The sequence below is a fragment of the Phocoena phocoena genome, chromosome 14, assembly GCF_963924675.1.
Source record: "Phocoena phocoena chromosome 14, mPhoPho1.1, whole genome shotgun sequence".
NCBI classification, from domain to species: Eukaryota; Metazoa; Chordata; class Mammalia; order Artiodactyla; family Phocoenidae; genus Phocoena; species Phocoena phocoena.
In genome coordinates, this window is record NC_089232.1 from 54,569,879 (window position 1) to 54,595,089 (window position 25,211).

At 35.7% G+C, this 25,211-nt stretch overlaps 1 protein-coding gene across 1 annotated transcript in view; it reads right to left on the minus strand.

Annotated features, from left to right (window-relative positions):
* Window positions 1-25,211, minus strand: part of PLEKHH2 (pleckstrin homology, MyTH4 and FERM domain containing H2) — a 99,607-nt gene that overhangs the window by 14,004 nt on the left and 60,392 nt on the right. Inside the window, exons 16-23 of the mRNA XM_065891295.1 lie at window positions 21,656-21,835; window positions 17,469-17,577; window positions 16,409-16,521; window positions 10,120-10,299; window positions 8,126-8,223; window positions 6,562-6,739; window positions 5,525-5,680; window positions 3,580-3,677 (exon numbers count right to left, since the gene is read on the minus strand). Of these exons, the coding sequence (XP_065747367.1) occupies window positions 3,580-3,677; window positions 5,525-5,680; window positions 6,562-6,739; window positions 8,126-8,223; window positions 10,120-10,299; window positions 16,409-16,521; window positions 17,469-17,577; window positions 21,656-21,835 (1,112 nt within the window). The remainder of the gene's footprint in view (window positions 1-3,579; window positions 3,678-5,524; window positions 5,681-6,561; window positions 6,740-8,125; window positions 8,224-10,119; window positions 10,300-16,408; window positions 16,522-17,468; window positions 17,578-21,655; window positions 21,836-25,211) is intronic.

Consider the following 25,211-nt stretch of genomic DNA (forward strand, 5'->3'; position numbering starts at 1 on the left):
TCTAACCCGGCAGTTTCTCTCCAGAGCCCATGTTCTTCACTACTCTGCTATACTGTCACTGTTACAGCATTAATCACATTGCTAAGAATTCATGTCTGTCTCTCCCTATAAATTGTACGATTTCTAGAAGGTAGGAAAATTCTATTCACCTTTGAATCTCTAGGGCTTCAACAAGGCCTGGCACTGGCAGACACTGGAGAGATGTTTACGGCATGAATGGATAAATGAATGGTGGTGAGAATTGTTACATATGGAAACTATTTGCCAAAAAAAACCCTGAAAAATCCCTTCTGTAGCCTTGGGTAAATGAGTTAACTCTCTAAAGCTTCAGTTTCCTCATCTATAAGATGGAGATTAATGATAACACCTACCTAGAGGTGTTGTTAGGATTAAATGAGATGACGCATATAAACAGCTCAGCATAGGGCCTGGTATGTGCTAAGTGCTCAATAAATATTGGTGGTAGATATTATTACTATTATGATGATGATGAGCCTTCTCTAGAGGTCTTTAGAATCACAAGAGTCTCTTCATACTAGAATTTTTTTTTTTTTTTGGTGTGAAAACAGCTGGAAGAAATGGGATAAACTAGGTGACCTGTTAAGAGGCTTCTTGGCTTAGGAGCCAATGGATATAGGTGCTCTTACAGTCAGCTAAAGGTGGCAGAGATGGGAATGTTAAACTATGTTCCAGAAAACAATAACAAAGAATTATTGAAAATAATCTTTCGTTTCAAAGAGGGGAGAAGGAAGAGTTGTTCTCTGTAGAGAAAGACCCTTGCCAGCTTTGTTTTGTTAAAAACATGCTTTGATTTTGCAATTTCAAACAGACAGTAAGAAACCAAATTAAATAAGTGGCTTAAATATGAATAGAATTTAAACGTTAGTTACCAAATGGTTTTCTATGAGAACAAGTTCAAAACCTATTAATTAGATCCTTAACCCCTAAATCTAAATAATTAAAATTCCATAACTTACTAAATATAAGCAAAAATTCCACGATAAAGAGAGCTGGTGCTTTAGTTTTGCTTATTGCAGCGCTGCCTGACAGATGAAGAATCAGGTCCGCAGCTGCATGGTAGGTCACAGCCAGCTCCCCTCCTAACTGTGTCACTGGAAATTAGGGCTCATTGTCTAAGCTATTTCGCACATGTGCAAATCACGACCACATTTAGAAACAGTACTTTCTCATAGATGTGGCTCTCCAGCCATTTCAGATTTCTGTTAAAAATTAAACGTTATGATCGAGTTGCTTTTTCTCTGATGTCAAAGATACTGTCATAAAGCTTTGTTGTTGTTAACAAGGCATTGTGTTATTCATGACTGTCTTTGTCCTCCCTGGTGGTGTTTGCTAGACTTGGCACAGTATTCTTACGTCTTTCAGACCACTTTTCTCCATTTCATCCATTTAATTTTGGTTCCAACTGTGGCCATCACAGTCAAAATCAGTATGTATTCAGCATTCATAAGCTATGCAGTGTTAGGAATAGTCTTAGACATGGACGTAATTCCACTTAGCGCCAACAAAACCAAATGAAAATTCCTGAACCTCTTCTACATAAAGATATATGGCAGGTCAGGTCCAGGAGCTGGCTTCCTTCCACAAAAGACACAGGCAGCAACACGGACCTCTGGATCAGTGCTTCTCAAAACTTAGCACGAGTAAGAATCACCTGGAGGGTTGTTAAAACAGACTCCTGGGCCTTATCCCCAGACATTCTGACTTAGTAGGCCTGACATGGGGCCAAATAATTTGCATTTCAACGTGTTTCCATGTGATACTGAAGCTGCAGATCCAGGGCCCACACTTTGAGAACCACTGCTCCAGCGATCACAAAACTAAAACAATCATCTGGAAGGTCCACATCTTCCAGCTGCTGTTCTTGCCAGTCACCAAAGGGCCACAGATGAAGACTGCCATCAGTGGAGACAGGTTCCTCTGGGAGTACAGCCTATTATATTTCTAGTATCTAAATAATCCTGCTTATCTCTACGAATATGAGATTTTAAAACCTTAGATACCAAAGCTTGACAGTTACCTTCTCGTTACCCAGAACTCCTGCGAATCACCTCAGCTCATGAACCCCTGAACAGAGAAGCTCTCGTGGCTCAAAACCACCATTTATTCAGATCAAAGGAGTCTGTTCAAACAGTGGTGACCCTTCAATGTCTGAGTGTGTAAGAGGAATCCACAATATGAATGCACAATATTTATTTAACTGTTTCCCTATTGATAAACTTAAGTACCCCCTACAACACTTATTTTTCACTGTTATAAAGCATACTGGAATATTCTTGCCCACTTATGCGGGTATTTCTGTGGAATAAAGTATCAGAAAAAGAGATCCTGAACTGGATCAAAACATTCTTTATGTTACATAGTACCCTCACTTCTCATATCCCAATTTCAGATCTATGAACATATTCCAAAAGTAGCCTTCTGAAAGAAGTCAACACTTCACCAATAATTCTATCAGGCTCTTGGTCTGATATTTTAGATTTCTTACTTTATGGGATATGAGTCAAATAAAACAAGAAAATACTTTTTTTTAGTTTTTTTGCTGTTGTTGTACAGTTAATATGACCTGGTCAGTGAACACTCTTTATTAAATACCACCTTCTACTTATACATGGAAGAAAAGAAGATATTTAAAAAAAAAAAAAAGAAAGAAAGAAAACCTGATTTCTGATCATTTGCCAAAGTCTTTTAAAATTGTATCAGTTGAGAAAGTGAGTGCTCCAGCCCTACCAGCTTTTTCCCAGTTCCTGAAACACTGCACAGCCTCCTTATACAGGCTTTGAACATCCTTTTCCATCCATTTCCACTCTCAGCGCCCTTCTGACGTGGGCATAAGCATCATTTCCTTAAAGAAGCCTCCCGAAGTCTCCAGGCCAGGTCAGGATTCTTGCCATGTGCTCTCACAGAACCATGCTCTTTTCTTTCAGAGAACTTCATATGTTATTATATACTCATTAGAGTCATTGTAAAATTAGCAACCGTCTTCCTCACTAGCCTGTAAATTCCAAAAGATCAGGGATTGTGTCTGTTTTTATCATCATTTTATCCAGAGCATCTAGCTAAGTGCCAGGCTTATAGCTGAAGCTCAATAAATACAGAGGAAGAGAGAATATGAAAGAATAAGAATGAATGGATATGAATATATCACTTCTGAAAGACTTGGGTAAACAAATACTTCTTACTACAGATCTGCAGTAGGGTATTTGAGTATTCAGTCTTATGAAAAAGTGTAATAATAGTGTTAAAGGAAATTTTGAAAGTGAAAAATTATATCAACTACCCTAAGAGAGCAGCTATATTTTCCTATAGTTTTTTTCTAATCTTTGTCCAAGTGCATATTTTTACAAAATATAATTATTCAAGACATTAACAAACTAGAATTAGAGAAAAAAATTTATGTGACAGTTTCTTCTTCTTCCTACAGAAACAGTTACCATTTATAAGAAAACATATAAATGAATATAATTTTTAAGGCTATTCAATAGGAAACTAAATTGTAGGTGCATGATTTGAACATAGACGCATACTCCCACTTTGGCACTTGGCAATGGCATTACACACCTGTTTTTATAAGTGAGACGAACAGTTCTCGTACCTTCCCATTTCCCGGGCTGCTGTTCTTTGGAAGCCTGTTCCCATTTAGAGATAATGTCACAAATCTAGAAGGGAAGTGGAAAATGGAGATTCATAATATTTTTCACATTGGGTATTTTTTGAAGACAAGCATGTCTATAGACTGAAATTTTTCAATTAATGTGATCAAACCAAATGGACTGGTGCTTTCTGTTTTAAGCTTCTGCAGCTCTGAGTTTAGAATTTAATTATAAATCACTCTTTGGTCCTCTTATCCTTTTGGACACACATTAACTTTGGACTATGGCCATGAATTTTTTACTCAAAAAGGAATCTTAATGAAGGACTGCATGAGACTGGAAACAAGAAGATTCCAGGAATTTTTTCATGATTTAGTCACTGAAGAAGCAACTTCCCACCTTCTGAGTTTATAAAGATTGGAATAACTGAAGTTATACCAAAGAAATCTGAAATATAATGTTAAGATTTTTGATTGGGAAAGAACAAAAATTCTCCAGGAACCAAATAAATGTTTGCTTGTTTTTTTTAAACTGGTCATTTGAGAATTATAAATAACAGTTTTCAGAATTATGGGGTAAGCAGTTATTCACCAAAGCCCCTAATATTTACTCAGTTCAAGCCAACCAAAAATACTAGCTTATCTTATTGACTAATTATTAACAGTGCTCAAGGAATGTCTGTCTGAAAAATTTACATTTGGAATTGTTGATCTAAACAGGATATACTTGGAGCTGAGAAGAAAAAGACATTCATTTATCTAGATGTCTCAAAATGCAGCTGAAGAAATAAGGCAGGGGTGGGGTGGAGTGAGGTGGAAATCCTATCTTCTGACCAGTACTCCTAAGGAACTAAGTATGAGCTTTAACATAGTCTGCGGAACCCCATGGACACCCAACAGATCGTTCTGCAAGTGGAGCTGGGCTTCCGGGAGTTAGATGAAAGTACTGATATTTCATATGTTCTAAACTCATAGGTGTGTCCCTGGCTTTGCCCCAATTCTTTAATCTCCAAATCATAGAAATACCTTTACTCCATAACAAGGTACTTATTCCCAAGAGCAATCAAGGACCACATCAAGTAAGAGGGTCCAGACCTGGTTCTAGCCGTTTGATTTGCCATAAATCATTTTTCACTCTGGGCTTCAGTTTCCTCATTTGCAAAATAAGTGGGTTATTTCTCTAAGGTTCCTTATGGTTCTATATTTTTAATTGTTGCCATTGCTAGATGGAAACTTTATTACAGTTATTTTACTATGACCTAGAAAACATTTTTAAAGAATCTTCCAATTCTCTGTCTTTGCTCATGATTTTCCTTATGTCTGGAATCTCTTCTTTATTTCCACAGGTCCATATTCTACCAATCCCTCAAAGACCAGTTGAGCTCTTCCCTAATTTCCAATCTGAACTTAATCTCTCCCTTTGTAGAATGTTCACCTTACTCTTTATATATTTATCACTTTCAGATTGAAGGTTATCAGTGTATAAGGCTACTCTTGCCTAAGCAAATTAGAAGTTCACTGTGTGCAGGGACAATTTCTCGATCTTCTTTATATTACCCACAGGGTCTGGACCAGCTCCTGGGACACAATGAACAGTTCCATGAATATTGCTGAGTGAATGAATAAAAGGGAAAGCCATTTCATTAGACCTTCCACACCTCCACTCTTTTTACCCTAATATTTAGGGTATTATTACTATTATTAATCCTCTTCCTCTCTTTAACATGGAGTATGTGTGTGTGCAGATCGTATTAAGAATTCTACAGCTTCAACAAAGTCCTGCAATATTATTTTTATTATGAAAATTAGATTGCTTAAATTTTTGGGAAATTCTTGAGCTAAACTTTTTGCAAATAGCAGAGTAGCTTCTTTGCTGTTTTCTGGGTCTGCCTCCTTAAAAGGAGTTGGTTTTACCTTGATGTTTCCTTGAAGACAATGCTCTAAATCCCTGCCAGAAGGATCATCTGTGAACAATGCAAATCCAGACTGTGCTGGCCTCCTCATCCCTGTATCCTGGTTCAAAGTATTCAAAAATTCTTCCACTGTGGTGGATGCATCAAATCCAACTACCTAAACAGAAATAACAAAGTCGTTCTCTTAATAAAAAGGTACAAACATTTCAAACTTAGATTTCAAGGGGGAAACAGGGCATTCTTGATGCCTGATTAATGATAACATATTTATCTAGGTGTTTTAACTTTTTTTCCAAAGCTCCGCTGGAGAAATTTAATGTCATCTTAGTCATTAGCTTGATTGTAAGAATTCAGAAATCTTGGCTTCAGCCAACAGACATGAATTCAAAATAGAAAGATCATTTGACAGCTGCAAACATCTTGCAGAGATATTATGCCTGCCCATTAGAAGCAAACCAAGAACTACAGTACAATATGTAATCTTTAAGCAAAGGAAAAAAAATAAACACATTTAATTTTTGTTTCTTTAATATGCAGTTAAGTATCTGAATTCCATGATAAAAGGCTTAGAGCTACAAAGACTAATTGCTAGCTTTGGAACATGTTTGCTTGAGTTAATAAGCAAGCATTTAGATCTGAGTTGGGAGGGCTTGGACAGTTTTCTCAGATAATTCCTGAGATCTGGAGACTTTAAAGAGACTAAACCTGTACACATCCCACACGTTAGTAATTATTTCCTCACCTAGCCGGTACCCAGGTGGGGAAAGGCCTCAACCTTTTTGTTTTTCTCCATCAGAATTATAATGGCAGTGAAACTCCTCCCTTATTTGGTTCAATTATGGATGTTTTTAGTGTGAATCCTTTTTAGCAAAACTGTTTCACCACTCAGCTGTCCTGACAGAAGGTCTAATACATCTGCATATTTATCACTGCCAGGAGCTGACAGAAATAGGGAGACAGTCTCACTTCCTAGTTCCACAGAGTGCACTTAGAATTCTAGACTAAGCATGTTTTCATTGGGTAGAAAGTCTAATCTACCTGATAGATCCCATTCATGAAGTGTACGGGGATACTGAAGGGCAAAGAATGATGATACGGGTTTCGAAGAAGGGTGGAAAGAATTTCCATTCTTGAGGGTCTTGCTTCTCGATCTCCATTCTGTTGCGTTCTTTCTACACATCGTTGGCAGTAAATGGCATATTTTCCAAATTCTGTCCTATAATACAAAACTTAAGATAAAGCCTAAGAACAAATTTAATTAGGACAACCTTTTATATATATGAAACCATTAAGAAAGCTTTCCTTGGTGTACAATATTACAATGTATTATGCTAACGTTAACAGTAACTTTTCTTTTTGAGTGATATTAACTGCTGTCACTTTTCTCAAATTCTAGTGTCTTTACTTTTGCCACTGACTAAACCAGACTTCCCCACAAAACAATCTTCATTGTTATTGTATTAGTATAGTCACAAAATAAATTTAAAATTACCAGACATTTTATGGTCAATATACAATGATTATATTAACAAATATGAAGAAAATAACTGTATAAAGACTAGTGCAGGATAACTTAAGAAGTGCATGATAAGGAGAGTTCTCTTTTGAAGAACATAGAGGTTAATGCCATTCCTGCTAAGCAAGGTAAGAAAATATCTTCAAACAAAAATAAAACTATATTTTCCTTTTTTGCAAAACATGCACTTCTTTAAAAATGTTAAACGTTAAACAAAACCAGTGGAGTAAATAAATCCAGTAAAAGCTGGATAGAGGTCTTATTTGCCCTCATTTGTTATATATAATTTTTATTCTGTTTATAAAAGCCGGTTGATAACATCTCTAAATATATTTTTATTCCAGTGCCTTCTAGCTAGACTTTAAAATGTCACCTTTGTCTGGCGGGGGTAGGGGGTCCTCAGTGACTGCTATTGAAATCACATGACCTTGATGACAGAGTCTCCAAAATATATTATGAGCTGCAGTATATTTTCCTACTGCTTTCAAGTTGTTTTTTGATTCATCATTTGTTTGTTTGTTTGAATCCCAGAGTCTATTTAAACAACCTAATATGAACCTCTTGGACAAAATGATCCTGATAACCCTTGGCTGGGTGCCCTGGGTCTCACTGTAAGAAAGCCACTCTGACAGCTGAATTTTATGAGTCTTTTTCAAAGGAGTAAAAATTCTGAAGTAATTCAAATACATACAATTATAAAAGGTGGGAAGACCATCAGAGAAGTCTTCTACATAAAAGAATTCAATGTGAAGAAAATAGTAATAGGAAAAATAAGGAAACAAAATAGTTGCTTTTATTGAATGAACACCCACTAATGATAAGACATTCATACTTGAAATAGACTTTTCACTTAAAATATTCTTTGTCAGTTTTTCAAGCTTTTACTGTAATCTTCCATAAGAGATTTAACATAACAAAGGAAATATTTTCCCAGCTCCGCATAAATGATAACCAAAGGCTTCCTGTACCAACATTTGTTTCACACATTCTTCCACAAATGTACCTGGCAGGTTACTAAATACCTTTGATTTATTGTAGACACTCAGAGGCCACATAAATGGTTTAGCTGGCTAGAATTCTGCGTACCTGGAATCTGCATTCCTCTTTAGGTGGAGCCTGAGGAGCCACAGGAAAGGATGATGGGGAAGGAAGAGCCCAACACAGAGCGCTAAGAGCTGCCAGCCCTGGGCAAAGAGAGCATCACAGGTCAGACACCATATGGTCGTCAGAGATCCAAGTCAGGGCAAGTATGACTGACAGAGGCTGTGAGAGCAAGGGGATGATGACAGTCTTACTTGACCCCACAATGTTTTTGCTTTTTCCATATATACATTATCTGCTTAGAGCGTTTATAATACATAAAAACATAAAAGCTTCCTATTGGGTCAGAACCATAATCCATCAAGTTGTATATATCGTTGTCTACAACTGAGGTACCAGAAGACATGATATGGTAGTCCTTTTTGATATCACACCCAAAGATCAGGGAAATTGTTGCTTTTTGTTCATTTATGTATTAACTCATTCATTGAAATATAAGTAATGGCACTGAGAACGGGCATATTGAAAAATAGTAAAAAAATTATTTATACAAAAAGCAAAACCTATCTACCCATATATAGATACATACCTAAATAAGGGGCAAGTACAAAAATGTTAACAGAGGTATGTCTAGGTAATAGAATTGTATGTGATTTTTATTCTTCTCTTGCTCTGGACTATATTCTATTTTCTATCTTAACTTTTTTAATTAAGCAAGTATAACTTCAATAATTTTTAAAATGTCATATAAAAAAGGAGAAGGGGGAAAGGCCCTGCCCTTGAAGAACCTACAGTCCAGGAGAAGACATTATATATTGAAACAGTAATTTATAATATAATATCGCTAATACATTGTAATAATATTTTTTAAGTATAACCAATGGAGGGAATGACTTACTGTTGCGGAAGTCAGGAAGGAATATATGGGAGAGATGTTGCTTGGGCTGGACGGTGAAGTCACAGGTAGGAAGAAAGCAGAGGGATCCAGGTAACAGGAATAATGCCAGGTGCAAGGTGAAGGATAATGCAAAGGCAGGGTGTGTTTGAAGAATGGGGAGAGTTTATCCATTCACTGTACACTGGAGGCAGGAAGTATAAAATGAAGTGGAGAAAGAGGAGGCCACTGGAGCCAGACTATGAAGGGCCCTTGATTCACATAAAGATTAAGCTTCAGAACCCCTCTATGCACAGGTCCCCTCCAAGTCCCTGGGACAGGCCCGATGAGCTGTCCTAGTCATATGACATGGTCATACGTTCTTTTAAAATGTGTAAAAGTAATGTATTTTGTACTCTTTTTCTTGGAGAGTATTCGCTGCATAAGCTTCAAGTCCCACAAAACCTGGATCCACCCCTGAGAGTCTTACAGGCTAGGGTAAGAAATTTCTATTTTATCCTGTAGTTGACAGGGAGTCAGTAAGCAAAGATTAAAAGAGGTATTCACTGAAGAGTAAACACAAGTGACCAAAAACCCCCTGAAAATAAATTCAACTGCACTAATAATTAAGGAAATGCATCCAAAATCAATAGTGAAATACTACTTTTTACCTGGAAAGGAATTAAAAGGAGAATTACACTGAACATTGTTGAAGATATAGGAAAATTCTAGAAGTGGACTCAATGAAATTCACTGGACTTGCACACAAAATTTAGGTTCAAAGATGTCTAATGTAGTGGTATTTATTATAGGAAAAATAATTGGAAAAACCTAAATGTATAGTAATTGATATTAATGCAACTAGTATTCATGTTTTGTAGACTATTGAAGGCTATAGGGGAAATGATTATGTTCTATAGTTTTCAAAAAGTAGTATGTACACTGTAGCTCTAGTAATGTGAAAAACTGTGAGTGCATAAAGACATACACATATACATTTATATATAAATATAGAAACTGAAAAGATATACATAAAAATATTAATAGCTGTTTTTCCATTTCATACTTTTTGTAATTTTCCAAATGTCTGTATTGAATATGTATTTTTCTTACAATCAGGAAAACAACATCATTTAAAATTGCATGTATATGTATCAACAGATACCTGCAGTGGTCCTGGTTGATTCTGTGGCTGTCTCCGTCTTGTCTGTTTAATGAGCTGACAGCAAATTTCATTCTGTAGCTCAGGATGTGTCAAACAGATTTGCAAAGCACTCTGGGCTAGAGATATGTGGTAATCAATTGCAGGAGAGTCAACTGCTGCATTTATAAAAAGTTGGCAGGTCTGAATTAAATGAAAAAAATAGATATACTCAGGGTGAGAAATGATCAGATTTATTCTGCATGAAATATTGATTCTCTTCTTAGCAATAGCTTTTGTTTAAAAGGATGGAAAAGGATATATTGTGATAACACCAATCAAAAGAAATCCAGAGTGGCTACATTAATATCAGACAGAGTAGATTTCAGGGCAAGGAATTCTGCCAGAGATAAAGAGGGTCATTTTATAATGATAAAGGGGTCAGTTCATCTAGAGGACATAACAATCCTAAATGTTTTAATAACATAGCTTCAAAATACATGGTGCAACAACCTATAGGACTATAAGGAGAAACAGACAAAGTTTACAATTAAAGTTAGAGATTTCAATATCCCCTGTCAATATTTGAGAGAACAAGTAGGCAGAAAAATCAGTATGGATTTAGAAAATCTGAATAACACTATCAACCAACTTGAACTCATTTGTAGAATACTCCACCTCAGAGCAGAATATGCATTCATTTTAAGGGCATATGGAACAGTAATAGTCCCTGGTCTACCAGACTATAAACTTCATAAAGACAGGGACTCTTTCTTATTTATCTTTGTATTCTCTACACAGCACAGAATTTCTAAACTTATTTGACTACAATCCCTTCCCATCTTTATTTTTTTCTAGTAATACCAATTGGCATCTTTAAAAACTAGTTTACTGAGGAAAATATTTGGGGAAATAGTAGAATAAATAACTTAAAATGAATGCAGATAAATACTTTTTTCCCCCAAAGAGATTAAATTTTGGAGTAGGTTACTAGTAAAAGGTTATAGCATAATCTTTCCTAGACATTTTCCAAAGTAGGATATTAATACTTATCATTCATTTTAACAGTTCATTGTAATAAAACTGTGAAAATTTGTTTTTTTCCTGACTAGAGGGGTAGGTACACTTGCCTGAGAAAGTTTAGGATGGATTGCCTAAAGGCAGGGGAAGCAACTTCAATACTCATAAAGTGTTCTATCTATGAATTCTTAAAAATACTTGCATGCTAATTGAACCCCAAATTATTGTAATAATGTATTAAATAAATTTGTAGTTATAGTGTAATATATATTTGTTTCAATGAATTAAATATATTGGGCTTATTAATGACATTGATATTTGGGAGTAAAATGAAGTTCTGAGAGTGAAATCAGTTTCTTTTGAGCAGGCTATTTTTAAATGTCAGTCTTTTTTTCTTACAACAAATGTCAGAAAACAAAAGAAGTACTGCTTGTGACAGCATATAGTTGGATCTTGCTTTTTTATACAATCTGACAATCTCAACCTTGTAATTGGAGTGTTTAGACCATTTAAATTTAATGTAATTATTAGTATGATCAGGAATAAATCTTCTATCTTGCTATTTGTTTTATATTTGTCTCATATGTTCTTTTTGGTTTTCCTCTTTTTCGGCCTTTTAAAAAATTACTAGAGTATATTTTATGATTCTGTTTTATGTCCTTTATTGGCTTATCAGCTAAACCTCTTTGACTTTTATTAAGTGGTTGCTTTAGGGTTTTAGCATATATTCTAATCTTATCACAGTCTACCTTTAAGGAATATTATACTACTTCTTGTAGTATAAGAACCTTATAACAGTATACTTACATTTCCCCTCTCTCAGTCTTTGTGCTATTATTGTCATATATTTTATTTCTACATATAATTTTAAACCCCACAATACAATGTTATTATCTTTCCTTTAAACAGTCAATTATCTTTTAGAGAGATTGAAATAATAAGGAAAAATTCTTATATATTTACCCACATATTTGCCATTTCTAGTGCTCTTCATTCCTCTGCATAAATCCAGATTTCCATCTGGCATCATTTTCTGACTGCCTAAAGGACATCACTGAACATTTCTTGTAGTATTGGTCTCCTGGGGAGTAATTCTTTCAGGTTTTATATATCTGAAAAAGCCTTTATGTCACCTTTGTTTTTGAAAAATATTTTCACTGGATATAGAATTCTAGGTTGATAGATTTTTTTTTCCTTGCAGTACTTTAAAGATGTTACTCCACTATCTTATGACTTGTATAGTTTTCAATAAGAAGTCTGCTGTCATTCTTATCTATGTTCTCTATGTGTTAGGTTATTTCTCCCAAACCACCAACCTCTTTATAACTTGTCTAAAGCAATTGATTATGATGTATATTAGAGCAGTTTTTGTCACATCTTCCGTTTGAGATTCACTGAGCTTCTCAAATTTGAGAGTTTTATAGTTTTCATTAAATTTGGGAAAAGAAAATTTAAGCCATTATTTCCTTGAATATTTTTCTGTTGCCCTCCTTCCTTTTGTGGAACTCCAATTCCATATATGTTAGGCTGATTGAAAATATACCATTGCTCACTGTACTGTATTCAATTTTTTTCAGTTTTTTTTAAACTCTGTGTTTCATTTTGGATAATTTTTCTTGCTATGTCTTTAAGTTCACTAGTCTTGCCTACTGCATTATCTTACCTGTTGTTAATCTCATCCAGGGTATTTTTTTCATTTTAGCCACTACATTTTTCATCTCTGAAAGTTCAATTTGGATCTTTTAAATATCTTCCATTACTCTTCTTAAAATGCTTATGCTGTCCTCTACCTTCTTGAATATATGAAGTATGGCTGCTAGTCTCCAAGATGGTCCCCAATGATCTCCATCTCTTGATATTCAGATAATATCTGAGGCAATCCCCTTCCATATTGTACTAGAGTTAGTCTGTGTGACCAGTAGAATATGGCAGAAATGATGATATGCCATTTCTGAGGTTAGGTTATTAAAAATCAATGTGACTTCTATCTTGAGTACTCTACTTGATGCTTAGTGCATTAGGAGGTCTTTCCATTCTGGATGATAGGAATACAAACTATTTTCAGCTGTGTGTAAGCTCCAGGAATTTTTTTTTTTTTTTGTCTATTCTTTTCTGGTAGTTCTTTCCCTAGCTTCAGGTAGTTTCCTCACACACACGATTATCAGTTCTCAGCTAAAAACTCAAAAGGAACCCTCTATGAATCTGTGGAGCACTTTCCCACTCTCTTTTGCTCACTCTTCTCAGTTTTGTGAATTCTAACCATCTTGGCCTCCTCAAATTCTAAACGCTGTCTTGGTAACTCAGGAAGACTGCCAAGCACTATCTGGGTGTCCCTCCATGCACTGTGGTCATGAAACTCTCTCCAAGATATTAAGCTGCAACGATTGTAAAGCTTACTTCATTTGTTTTCCTGAGGATCACTGTCCTGCACAGCCTGTTATTCAACAGTCTGAAAACCATTGGTAGGGTAAATCCAGTTCCTGTTGCTCCATCACAGCCAAAAAGCAGAAGTTCTTCCTTTTATCTTCTAACTGGTTGTTGTTTGTACGTGTAAAAAGTTTTGATTTCTGCTTATTAATTTTGTACCTCACTACCTGATTGAATTATCTTTTTTGTTTGTAGTAGTTTTTTAAGTTTTTTTCCCCAGGTATACAATTATATAATCTGTAAATATTTGCATTCCAATTTGTTCCCTTCTAATTTGTTTTCACTGCCTAATTGCAACTGGTTAGTACCACTAATAGAATGCTAAATAATAATAATATTAATAATAATGGGGATACACTCTATACAGATTATGCTTTAATAAGAAGTTTTAAAAATATTAATGGGAGTGAGTATCATTGTCTTGTTCTTCACTTTAATGAAAATGTTTAAAGCATTTCCCCATAAAGCATGACATTTGTTTTTACTAAGCAGGAATATTTTATCATGTTAAGGAAATATCTATCAGTATTTTATGAATGCCTGTTCACCATTTATAGAGATGACTGTCAATAATAAATAATATTAATAGACATCCTAATATTTAGCCATCCTTGATTTCCTGGAACAAATCCCTCTTAGTCATGATTAGTATTCTTTTAGTATGATGTTGGATTCTGTTTACTAATACTTTATTAGTTTTTGTATGAAATGCTCTGTTTTCTACAATATTTTCTGGGGTTTGGTAACAAAGTAATACTCACTTCACAAAAAGAATCTGGTGACATGATGACTGAGAATTGCTTCAAAATAATCCAATCTTGGGGAGCAGTGGGGTTGGGGAGAATAAAACAAAATGGGTCATATGTTGACAACTGTGGAGCTGGATGATGAGTATCTTATACTTCATAATATTCTCTCTACTCTTATATATGTTTGAGATTTACCCCCAAAAAAGTAAAAGAGAAAAATTTTGCAAAATTTCCTTCTTTCCTATGCTTTGGGACAGTTTAAACAGCATTGAAATTAACCACACTTATAAAGTTTAGTAAATTTCCCTGTTTAAATTTTCATTCACCTGTGTAACTGGATTTCACCATTTATATTTTGTTATAAAGTTGATCACTTTATCCAGATTTTCAAATATATTTGTATAAAGTCTTTCTTGCTTTGGGTATTTGTGTATTCTACAGGTGGATTTTTAAAAACGTTAAAATTATGGTAATTTAAAAACATGAACAAAAGTAGAGAGAACAGTATAATGTACCCATCACCTGGTGTCAACAATTGTCAACAAGCATTTTGCCACACTTGTTTCGTTCAACCCCTGCATCCACTTTTTTTCTGTAGTATTCTAATGTATATCATGTTATTTTACCAATACTTCAGTAGGGCTCTCCAACTGATAAAGATTTTTTTCCCATAACCATCATGTCATCATTATCCCCTTCCCAAATTAACAACAATTCCTTAGTATTATCTAGTAAATATATAATTTTTTGAGATGGGTGAAATGTAGGCAAGAAAAAGCCAAAAGAGAGACAAAAATTGAGACTTTAAGAGACTATGGGAAAATGAAGTACCAAGGTCCCAGTGCAGAGTCAAGACATGAATCCATAGAAGGTACATTATATTCTGAGACTGGAGTAATGGAGGAAAAAATAGATGAAAGAATGTCTGTTGAGAAGAGAGATTCGAGGTGATCAATTCTGATGTCCTCTAATTTTCCCAATGAACTAGAAGGTAACTTTGTTGTGAGGAGCATTACTAAGTAGGGAATTTGAGGGGATGTGACCAAAGACAAGCAAAAGGAGAGACAGTTGACCCTAAGGAATGAAGACCACAGATTTACATTGGCTCCAGTCCATACGGCTGTTTGATGCTCTCTAGCAGTATGTATGTGATTAATAGGGAAGCAGGCAAGACAGCAGCATTGATCTCGGTTGGGGTTCAGCTGAAGATTGCATGGAACTACAGGTCCCAAGGAACTATGAGTATTAATGAAAGTCATCCAGACTAGATAAAGAAGGAAGAAAAGCCAAGAGGCAGTTATCGTGCTCTCTCTTGATCTCAAAGAAAATAAATGGCTCAAAAAAAAGTCTTAGCGAGGATGAGAAATGGAAGTAAGAAAATTAGAGAGCTCATGGGCTAAGGGATTATGGTTAATGAAAGACACATTAGAATTTAAGCTTTTAGAAGTGGTGTACTTATGAGGAATGTTGAGGTCAGGGTGTGGACATGCAGAATTGGAAGGTGAAGCAGGGTAGAGAGGAAGCTTACTGACATTGAGAAGGTCAGGAATCTTAAGGCCGTGGCATTGGTGAGTGAAGTGATAGTAAAGTAATTCAGGGTAATGGCAAGATTTGAGGCAGAGAGAAAGATGTGAGTTGGGAGCCAAAATCCTTAATGAAATTTGAGGAGTTACCAGAAGGTGACTGATGACAGAGATGATGGGGGTGGAGGATTAAGAGTGATATAGTTGAATGGTAAGCTTCAGGTCACCACGGATTTCTAATAGAGGTTGAGTAATAAGAATGTGAGAGTAGCACTGGAGAAGAAGAAGGATATTGATCCCTCTCCCAACACTGAGGTACAAGTGATGTCAGAAATCTCTCCATTTGAGAGGTTGAAGAGGAAATGATTCTTCTGATATTGTTTCACATGGCCCAAATCATAGATAGTTTAATGCAGTTAAGTCTCAAATCCTCACTCAGAAAGCATATTAAATTCACCTAATTTTATTTCAGTAGATTTTCTTAATCATCATCACATTTGGAATTTTCTTGAAAAGAGTGAAACTCTATAATCTGAAGTTTTATTTTTTCCTATTAAATTTTTTAACAATATATAACTTCATATAAAATCTTACCTTAAATAATTTAATTGCTTCTGTCTGTAGAGCTTCCGAAGGTAGTGTTGTCAAAGGAGAAATGAGTCCTTCTTTGCTGTGACACAAAGTAGGGTGTCTCCATATCTGAGAGGCTGAACACAGAATGAAATATGAACAGGAAACAGAAAGAATCACTTATTTTGGCCTCACATTAAATCAGTCCTTTAGAAATTACATCATTCTGGCTTGGCTCACAATTTAAGTCATAAAAGTCATGAAAAACCTCTGATAACATTATTTTATTTCAGTTTCCAGGCCATTGGGATTCTCCTATTTCTGTTTTGGATAAATTAAAGCTAGAAGAGTTTGGTACAAATATTCTAGGCCAAAACAAGTCTACCAGGACATTGTCATGTTGCTTAAATGTGCTAAAGATTGGTGACCTAGGTGGGGAGATGACTGTACATGAGAGAGAGCTGGGGGAAGATACAGAGAGGGAAGCCAGAGCAGAAGGAGACAGAAAGATAAAGAGGAATTTGAAGTCATTCCTAAAATCAACATTTATTAAATTCCTATACTAGATACTGCAAATAAAATGTGATCTCTATTATTAAGTAAAGCAGAGCTTAGAATCTAGGCTCTCAATGGGGAAACCTTAGCCATAAAAAAAACTTCAGTGCAAAGTAACAAATGCTATAAAAGTTTTAAATGGTAAAGTGCATTGGGATATAATTTTAACATTTATTAGGTGCCTTTTATGAGCCAGAGGCTGAGTTGGGATGGGTTGGCTGGGGGAGCTCCTAAGGTAGGTAGGATTTCATCAAGTTGGTGGGGAATGTGAAGGAAGAAGGGTGTTCCAGGCAGAGGGAGTAATGTGAGCAAAGGCAGAGAGGTGTGACAGGATATGGACATGTCAAGGAATGACGGTGTCCTTGGAGCCGAAGAACCACAATAAGAATCCTGGCCTGTGACAAGCAAAGCCTATGAGAAGATGGGTACATCTCAGGGAAACAGGAACTCGCAAAGTGAAAACTCTATTAAGCTAAGGGAGTCAGGGCCCATTTCATAAACCATAAAGCCTTGTACGTTATAAACTTACAAGGTTCCCCTTCTATATTTAGCAATTTGCAAACGAGTTGTTCAAATTCAGATCCAACATTTACATTGTTACTTCCAGCTGCAACAGTCAGGTGATAAAGCCAAGTGTCCTTAAAAATCAAAACATATTAATAGAAATGTTAACCAAGACACAGTTTCTGATGACTTAAGGAAAAAAACAACTTGCATAAACAGTAGAAAACTTTGACAATGGAAAAAAAAACACTCTTAATTTTTAAATAATAACTAAAAGCCACTTAAAGAGTTCTGAAGCCAGCTTATTTGAATTGTGCTCATAGTACCTTTTCCCCATTGTTCACATTTAGAAAAGCATAAGAAAATTAAGAAAGTAACGTGACATTAAGAGACTAGAATAAATACAACCAATTAATATTCTTTTATGAAATACAACAAATTCTATCAAATTTAAAATCTGACTCCTAGTACATACAAATAGAACATATAAAATACCTAGGAAATCCAGAAATTTTAAAGAAGGAAATAATACCCAGAAGGAACATACCTCAACACAATAAAGGCCTTATAAGAAAAGCCCACAGCTAATATCATACTCAATGGTGAAAAAGTGAAAGCTTGTCCTGTAAGATCTGGAACAAGGCAAGGATGCCCACTCTTGCCACTTCTATTCACCATACCACTGGAAGTCCTAGCCAGAGCAACAGAGCAAGAAAAAGAAATAAAAGGCATCCAAATCGGAAAGGTAGAAGTAAAATTATCTCTGTTCGCAGATGACATTATCTTATTTGTTGAAAACCCTAAAGGTTCCATGAAAACACGGTTAGAACTAATACATTTAATAAAGTTGCAGGATACAAAATCAACATACAAAAATGGGGACTTCCCTGGTGGTGCAGTGGTTAAGAATCTGCCTGCCAATGCAGGGGACATGGGTTCGAGCCCTGGTCTGGGAAGATCCCATATGCCACGGAGCAACTAAGCCTGTGCGCCACAACTACTGAGCCTGTGCTCGAGAGTCTGTGAGCCACAACTACTGAGCCCACATGCCACAACTACTAAAGCCCGTGCACCTAGAGCCTGTGCTCTGCAACAACAGAAGCCACCTCAAGGAGAAGCCTGCGTACTGCAAGGAAGAGTAGCCCCCACTCACCACAACTAGAGAAAGCCCGCGCACAGCAATGAAGACCCAACACAGCCAAAAAAAAAAGTAAAATAAATGAACTAATTAATTTTTAAAAATCGGTTGTGTTTGTATACACTAACAATGAATTATCCGAAAAGGAAATTAAGAAAACAATCCCAAAACAATAGCAAAAAAAAAAAAGAATAAAGTGCTTAGGAATAAACTTAACTGAGGAAGTGAAAGATTTGTACACCAAAAACAATAAAGCACTAATGAAAGAAACTAAAGCAGACACAAATAAGTGGAAAGACATCCAGTCATAGATTGGAAGAATTAATATTATTAAAATGTCCATACTACCCAAAGCAACCCATAGAGATTCAAAGTAATCCCTATCAAATTCCCAATTTTTTTAAACAGGAATAGAAAAAACAATCCTAAAATTCACATGGAACAACAACAGACCCCAAATAACCAAAGCAATTTTGAGCAAGAAGAACAAAGGTGGAGGGATCATACTTCCTAATTCAAAATATATTACAAAGCTACAGTAATCAAAATAGTATGGTACTGGCATAAAAACAGACATTAGGTCCATCAATGGGCCTAATGATTGCTTCATTAGGCCAATGGGACAGAATAGAGAGTCCAGAAGTAAAACCATGCATATATGGTCAACTGATTTTTGACAAGGTTGCCAAGAATACAGTGGGCAAAGGATTGTCTCTTCAATTAATGGTGTTGGGAGAACTGGATATCCATAGGCAAAACAATGAAGTTGGAGGGCTTCTCTGGTGGTGCAGTGGTTTAGAATCCGCCTGCCAATGCAGGGGACACAGGTTTGAGACCTGGTCCCGGAAGATCCCACATGTTGCAGAGCAACTAAGCTTGCATGCCACAACTACTGAGCCTGCACTCTAGAGTCTGTGAGCCACAACTACTGAGCCCGCGTGCTGCAATTACTGAAGCCCATGCACCCTAGAGCCTGTGCTCCCTAACAAGAGAAGCCACTGCAATGAGAAGGCCATGCACCGCAACAAAGAGTAGCCCCTGCTTGCCACAACTAGAGAAAGCCCATGTGCAGGAACGAAGACCCAACACAGCCAAAAATAAGTAAATAAAATAAATTTATATTTAAAAAACTGAAATTGGACCCTGATATCACACAGTACACAAAGTCAATTCAAAATGGAATAAAGACTGAAACATCAGACCTGAAACTATAAAACTCCTAGAAGAAAACATTGAGAAAAAGCTTCTGGACACTGGCCTTGGCAATGATTTCTTGGGTATGACACCAAAAGCACAGGCAACAGAAGCAAAAATAGACATGTGGAATTACATCAAACTAAAAAGCTTCTGCACAGCAAAGGAAACCATCAACAAAATGAAAAGATAACCTACTGAGTGGGAGAAAATATTTCAAATCATATTTCTGATAAGGGGTTAATATTTAAAATACATATAAAACTCATACAACTCAATAGCAAAAAGACAAACAATCCAATTAAAAAATGGGCAGAGGATCTGAAAAACATTTTTCCCAAGAAGACATACAGATGGCCAACAGGTACACAAAAAGGAGCTCAACATCACTAATCATCAGGGAAATGCAACTGAAAACCACAATGAGTTATCACCTTACACCTCTTAGAATGGCAACTATCAAAAACAGAACAAAACCCCCAAAAGACAAGAAATAACAAGTACTGGTGAGGATGTAGAGAAAAGGGAGCCTGTACACTGTTGGTGGGGATGTAAATTGGTGCAGCACTGTGGAAAACAGTATGGAGTTTCCTCAAAAATTTAAAAATAGAACTACTATATGATCCAGCAATTCTACTTCTGGGTATTTATCTGAAGGAAGTTTTGTAATATAAATTTATATAAAGTAGTAACTCAAAAAGATATATACACCCCCATGTTCATCACACCACTATTTACAATAGCAAAGACATGGAAGCAACCTAAATGTCCATTGATGGATGAATGGGTAAAGAAAATATGGTATATACATACAATATTATTCAGCCTTAAAAAGGAGGAAATCCTGCCATTTGTGACAACATAGATGAATCTGGAGGACATTTCTGTGTCTGGTTTCTTAGCAATCAGGTTTGTTGCCTGCTAACAAACCAGACACAGAAAGACAAATACCATATAATACCACTTACATGATGGATCTAAAATAGTCAAACTCATAGAAGCAGAGAGGGAATGGTGGTTGCCAGAGGCTAGGGGGAAGGGGAAACAGGGTGGTATTAGTCAAAGGGTACAAAGTTGTGGTTATACAAGATGAATAAGTCCTGGGAAAAAAAAAAGAAAAAAAAAGATGAATAAGTCCTAGAGATCTATCATACAGCATGGTGCCTATAGTTAACAATGTTGTATTACATACTTTAAAATTTACTAAGAGGGAAGATCTTATGTTATGTAGTTCTTATCACACACACACAAAAATAATAATTAAAAAAGAGGTTGAGAGGAAACTTTTGGATGTGATGGATAGGTTTATGCCATAGACTGCAGTGATGGTTTCATGAGCACATAATTATTTCCAAAGCATCAAGTTGTATACATTGATTATGTATATAAGGAAGAAAGAAAGAAAAGAATCCATTTTTCTGCTCCCCAAATATACTGGACTTTTTTCTTTCTATTAAAATATATATGTACATTATATTTTCACATAGTTGAGATTACATTAAGGACGTGCTTATACTATGTTAGTAAAATTCAGAAATTATAATTATCTATTTTTAATATAAAAAAGATATAAGGCTGCAGGATATTTTATCATATGGACATTATTTAATCAATTTCCTATTGTTGAACCCTTAGATGGTTATTAATTTCACGCCGATAAAAAAATACCATGAAATCTAACATCTATTAAGTAAAAAAGGGTGTCTGTTATATTTTTTGTGTTTGAAATATATCAGAAATAAAATTATTTTAAAAATACTATGTCCAACAAATCTATACGTAAATCTTTGATTGTACTTAACGGTCATTTGAAAATTATTACCAATACTTAATCATATTAGTCTAAATCATTCTAAATCAACCAATTAGACCTTACATACCTTTTCATGCTTGGATCCAATCAGGAGGTAAGTCGGACCTTGGTCTTTGGGGTGGATCACAATAGTGTAATGTGTGGATAAAAGACTTCGCCCACTGGCTTCATAATCTTCATCTGAATCACAGGATCTGTCAACCTCTTCAACTTTAGCCTCCCAGAGTCTGATCTGACCTAAAGGGAACTAAAGTAAATATTAGTAATTGTAAGGAAGGAACTTTCTAAATATTTTCCTGCTAAAATTTTTCATAGTGTTTTTCATTCTTACCTTTATAAAGCATACCTTTTTTTAGATGAATGCCTAAAGCTAATTGGATTATCCACATTGTTACAAAAGTAGTAGCCACAACCAACATGCCAACTGTAATACTGAAGAACAATTTGAATACTAGACATTTAACTTTTGTGGAAAAAGCAAGAAGCCACTTCCATACAGTGGTCTGGATTATTCATTTGGACCAAAATGACACATTACCTAGTAAAGCAATTCAGTCAAAATATTCATTTGACTTTTTTCCCCACAGAATTAATTTGATTAAGTTATTGGATCAAAAGGACAAGGGTAGACATAGTCTCAATACCATTCATAGAAAAAGTAACAAAGTTAAGCAGCTGGTGTGAAGAAGTGTGATTAACTATCACTCTAAACCCCAATAAGTGAGGAGTGTTTTGAGGCTATATACACATATATGATTTATTAGTATATCACAAAAAATGCCATGATTTCTTTCATCTTAATAAGTGTAAGAAAAACATCCTAAAAATGATTTATATTAAATTTTACCTACTCTTTTACTGATGAAAATCATTATTTGCTGTGTAGAATATTTAGCATATTTGTTTTAAAACTTTTCTTTAATTAAGTCCATTTATTCCAGGAACACACACAGTCTGCTTCAGATGTACAACTTCTAAAATATTCGGTCAGGTTTGGAATTGCACCCTGAAAAAGTTCATTGTAACTCCAAGGACATTTACCATCTTACATTTCCATGCTCGGGCCCAGGGCTCAGTGCTTGGACTCTCTTTTCCCATCTACACTCACTCCCCTGGGTGATGTCATCCAAGCTCATGGCTTTTGCATCAGCATGCATTAGCTACTTCCAAATTTATAACTCCTGACTCACACTAGCTCTACTTAGATGTCTAATAGCATTTCAACGCCACTTGGTAAGTCCTCCCCCACCACCTGCTCTCCTGAGTCTCTCCCATCCCAGTTGTTCGCAACTTGATCCTTCCAGCTGTTCAGGCCAAAAAGACTGGCATTGTCACTGCCCCTTTTCTTGCTCTCATATTCCATACCCTTTTAGTCAACAAATCCTATCAGCAAATCTTTCAAAATATACCCAGAATCTGGTCTCTTCTCACACCTCCATTGCCACACTAAACCACAATCAGCTCTTACCTGAATTACTGTAAGAGTCTCCTAACCAGTCTCCTCCTAATTCCCTTCAGACAGTAGCTAGAGTGTTCCTGTTAGACACAGGTCAGATCATGTCACTGCTCGGCTCAAAATCCTCAAATGGCTTCTCATCTTACTTGGAGCAAAAGCTAAAGTCCTTACTATGATAAGGCCCCCTGCGATTTGGTCCCCGTTACATCCCTGAACTCATCTCCTATTATCCTCTCCCTAACGGAGTCCAGTCCAGTCACACTGACCTTCTCACTATTCCTCAAACACACCTGGCATGCTCCTGCCAAGGCCTCTGCACTTGCTGTTCCTTTGGCTTGGAATACTCTTGCCTCTTTTACTTCCTTCAAAACCTAATTAAAATGTCGGCTTCTCAGTGAGGTCTTACCTAGATATCGTATCTGCCTGATAGCTGATTAACAGTAAAAAATTAATTCATTTGATTAAATGTGTTGTCTTTTACGAGAAACGTTGCTTTTTCCCATTAAATTAATTACAGTTATTTTCTGAGTAGTTACTATGTGCAAAGCACCATTCTGGGGACTGAGTGAATAAAATTTACTTCTGAAGGAAAAATGTGAAATTAACTTATCTATACTTTTAGAAAAAGAAAGGCAGTAAAACAAAAGCAAAATAATAGGGCAGAAAATTCACATTAATAAATAAAAAGCAAGCTTTAAAAAATAGGATAAAGAAAACTAATTCTACTATGATAATACATGACAATACTATCCTAATTGTGTGCTTTAGGCATACCTAATCATATGACAATCAAGGTTCCATCCACCCCAATATTTAAAGATGATTATTTCTTTTGCCAGAGGATTTACCATGGTTCTATAAACAGTGAATAGACCGGGTGCTTTTAAATATTTTGACTGAATTTTTTAAAAGACACTGATTGAGATAAAGACAAATTGTTTCTGAAACATCTATAGCACAAAATGAAGTAAGCCTAATACCGATTCACAAGCATTCTCAACACTTTTCCAGTAATTATAATGGATTTCTGTTCAGCTATCTACATTCCTCTGACTTGTTCCTTCTGTGATCAATGTTATCCATTTTTAATAAAAAACAAAATTATTAGTAGTAGTAATAGTAGGAACATTTAAATTCTACTCTCAGCAAATTTTAAATTATTTTTCTATTTATAAAACACGAATATAGAAACTTGGTAAAAACAGAAAGTTATTTTAAAAAAAGGAAGAAAAAAATCATCCATAATTCTACTCCCACTCAACATTTTGGCATAGTTCTTTCTGACTTTTCTGCTATGTGTATCTTTACATAGATGTGCTGGACTGAGAATTATAAACTCAGAATCCCAAACTTCCTGTGGAAGGTAAGCGTGAAAGAAGAGTCATGATTCTTCTGAGACAGCTGCAGTCAGATGCCTGGGCTGATGTATCACAGAGGCTTCTCAGTAAACTGCTGAGTACCAGTTGCCTCTGTGCTTTGTGTTCAGACCGTTGGTGCTGGCTTCTCAGATCTTCAGTGGCAGCTGCTTCCCCGACCTCTACTCCCCCAACTTTTCTAAAGTTATGTATGTCCCTAATTCTGCATTAAAATTGTTCAAAACTGGAATACACAGAGTGGCTTCTGTCTTCCTGACTGATAATTGAGTTAGGGTTATACTGAATATGCAGTTTTGTACTGTGCTTATTCTTGTATTATTTTTATGAACATGTTCCCACATTACTTCAGAGATATCACTCTCAATGGCTGTACTGTGTTAAGTACCAACCCGTGAGCGACACTGAGAATAATGGCATGCATTTTAAAATATGGCCAGTCAGAACTGAGAGTGCAGACTATGAAAATAGAGCAGAGAAATACTAACTGACCTACATGGTCAGTGGACCAAGAAGTTTAGCCTCATTAACACAGTAATCAGTCACAGGCTGCTGTTCTGTGGAGCTGGCATCATTGTTTTATGCAAATACTCTCGGTCCATGTTAGTTCAATTTTTACAGTTTCAGTAATCCAAAGATGACATGGGGTATGCACAATGATAATTAGGTATACATTTCACGTTTGGAAGATACCCATCTTTTTACTTTGAAAATGCAATAACTCAAGTTTTGGCGGGGAGGAGGTTAGTTAAAAATGAACGAATAGGATACAGATATGCAGATGGATGGATAGA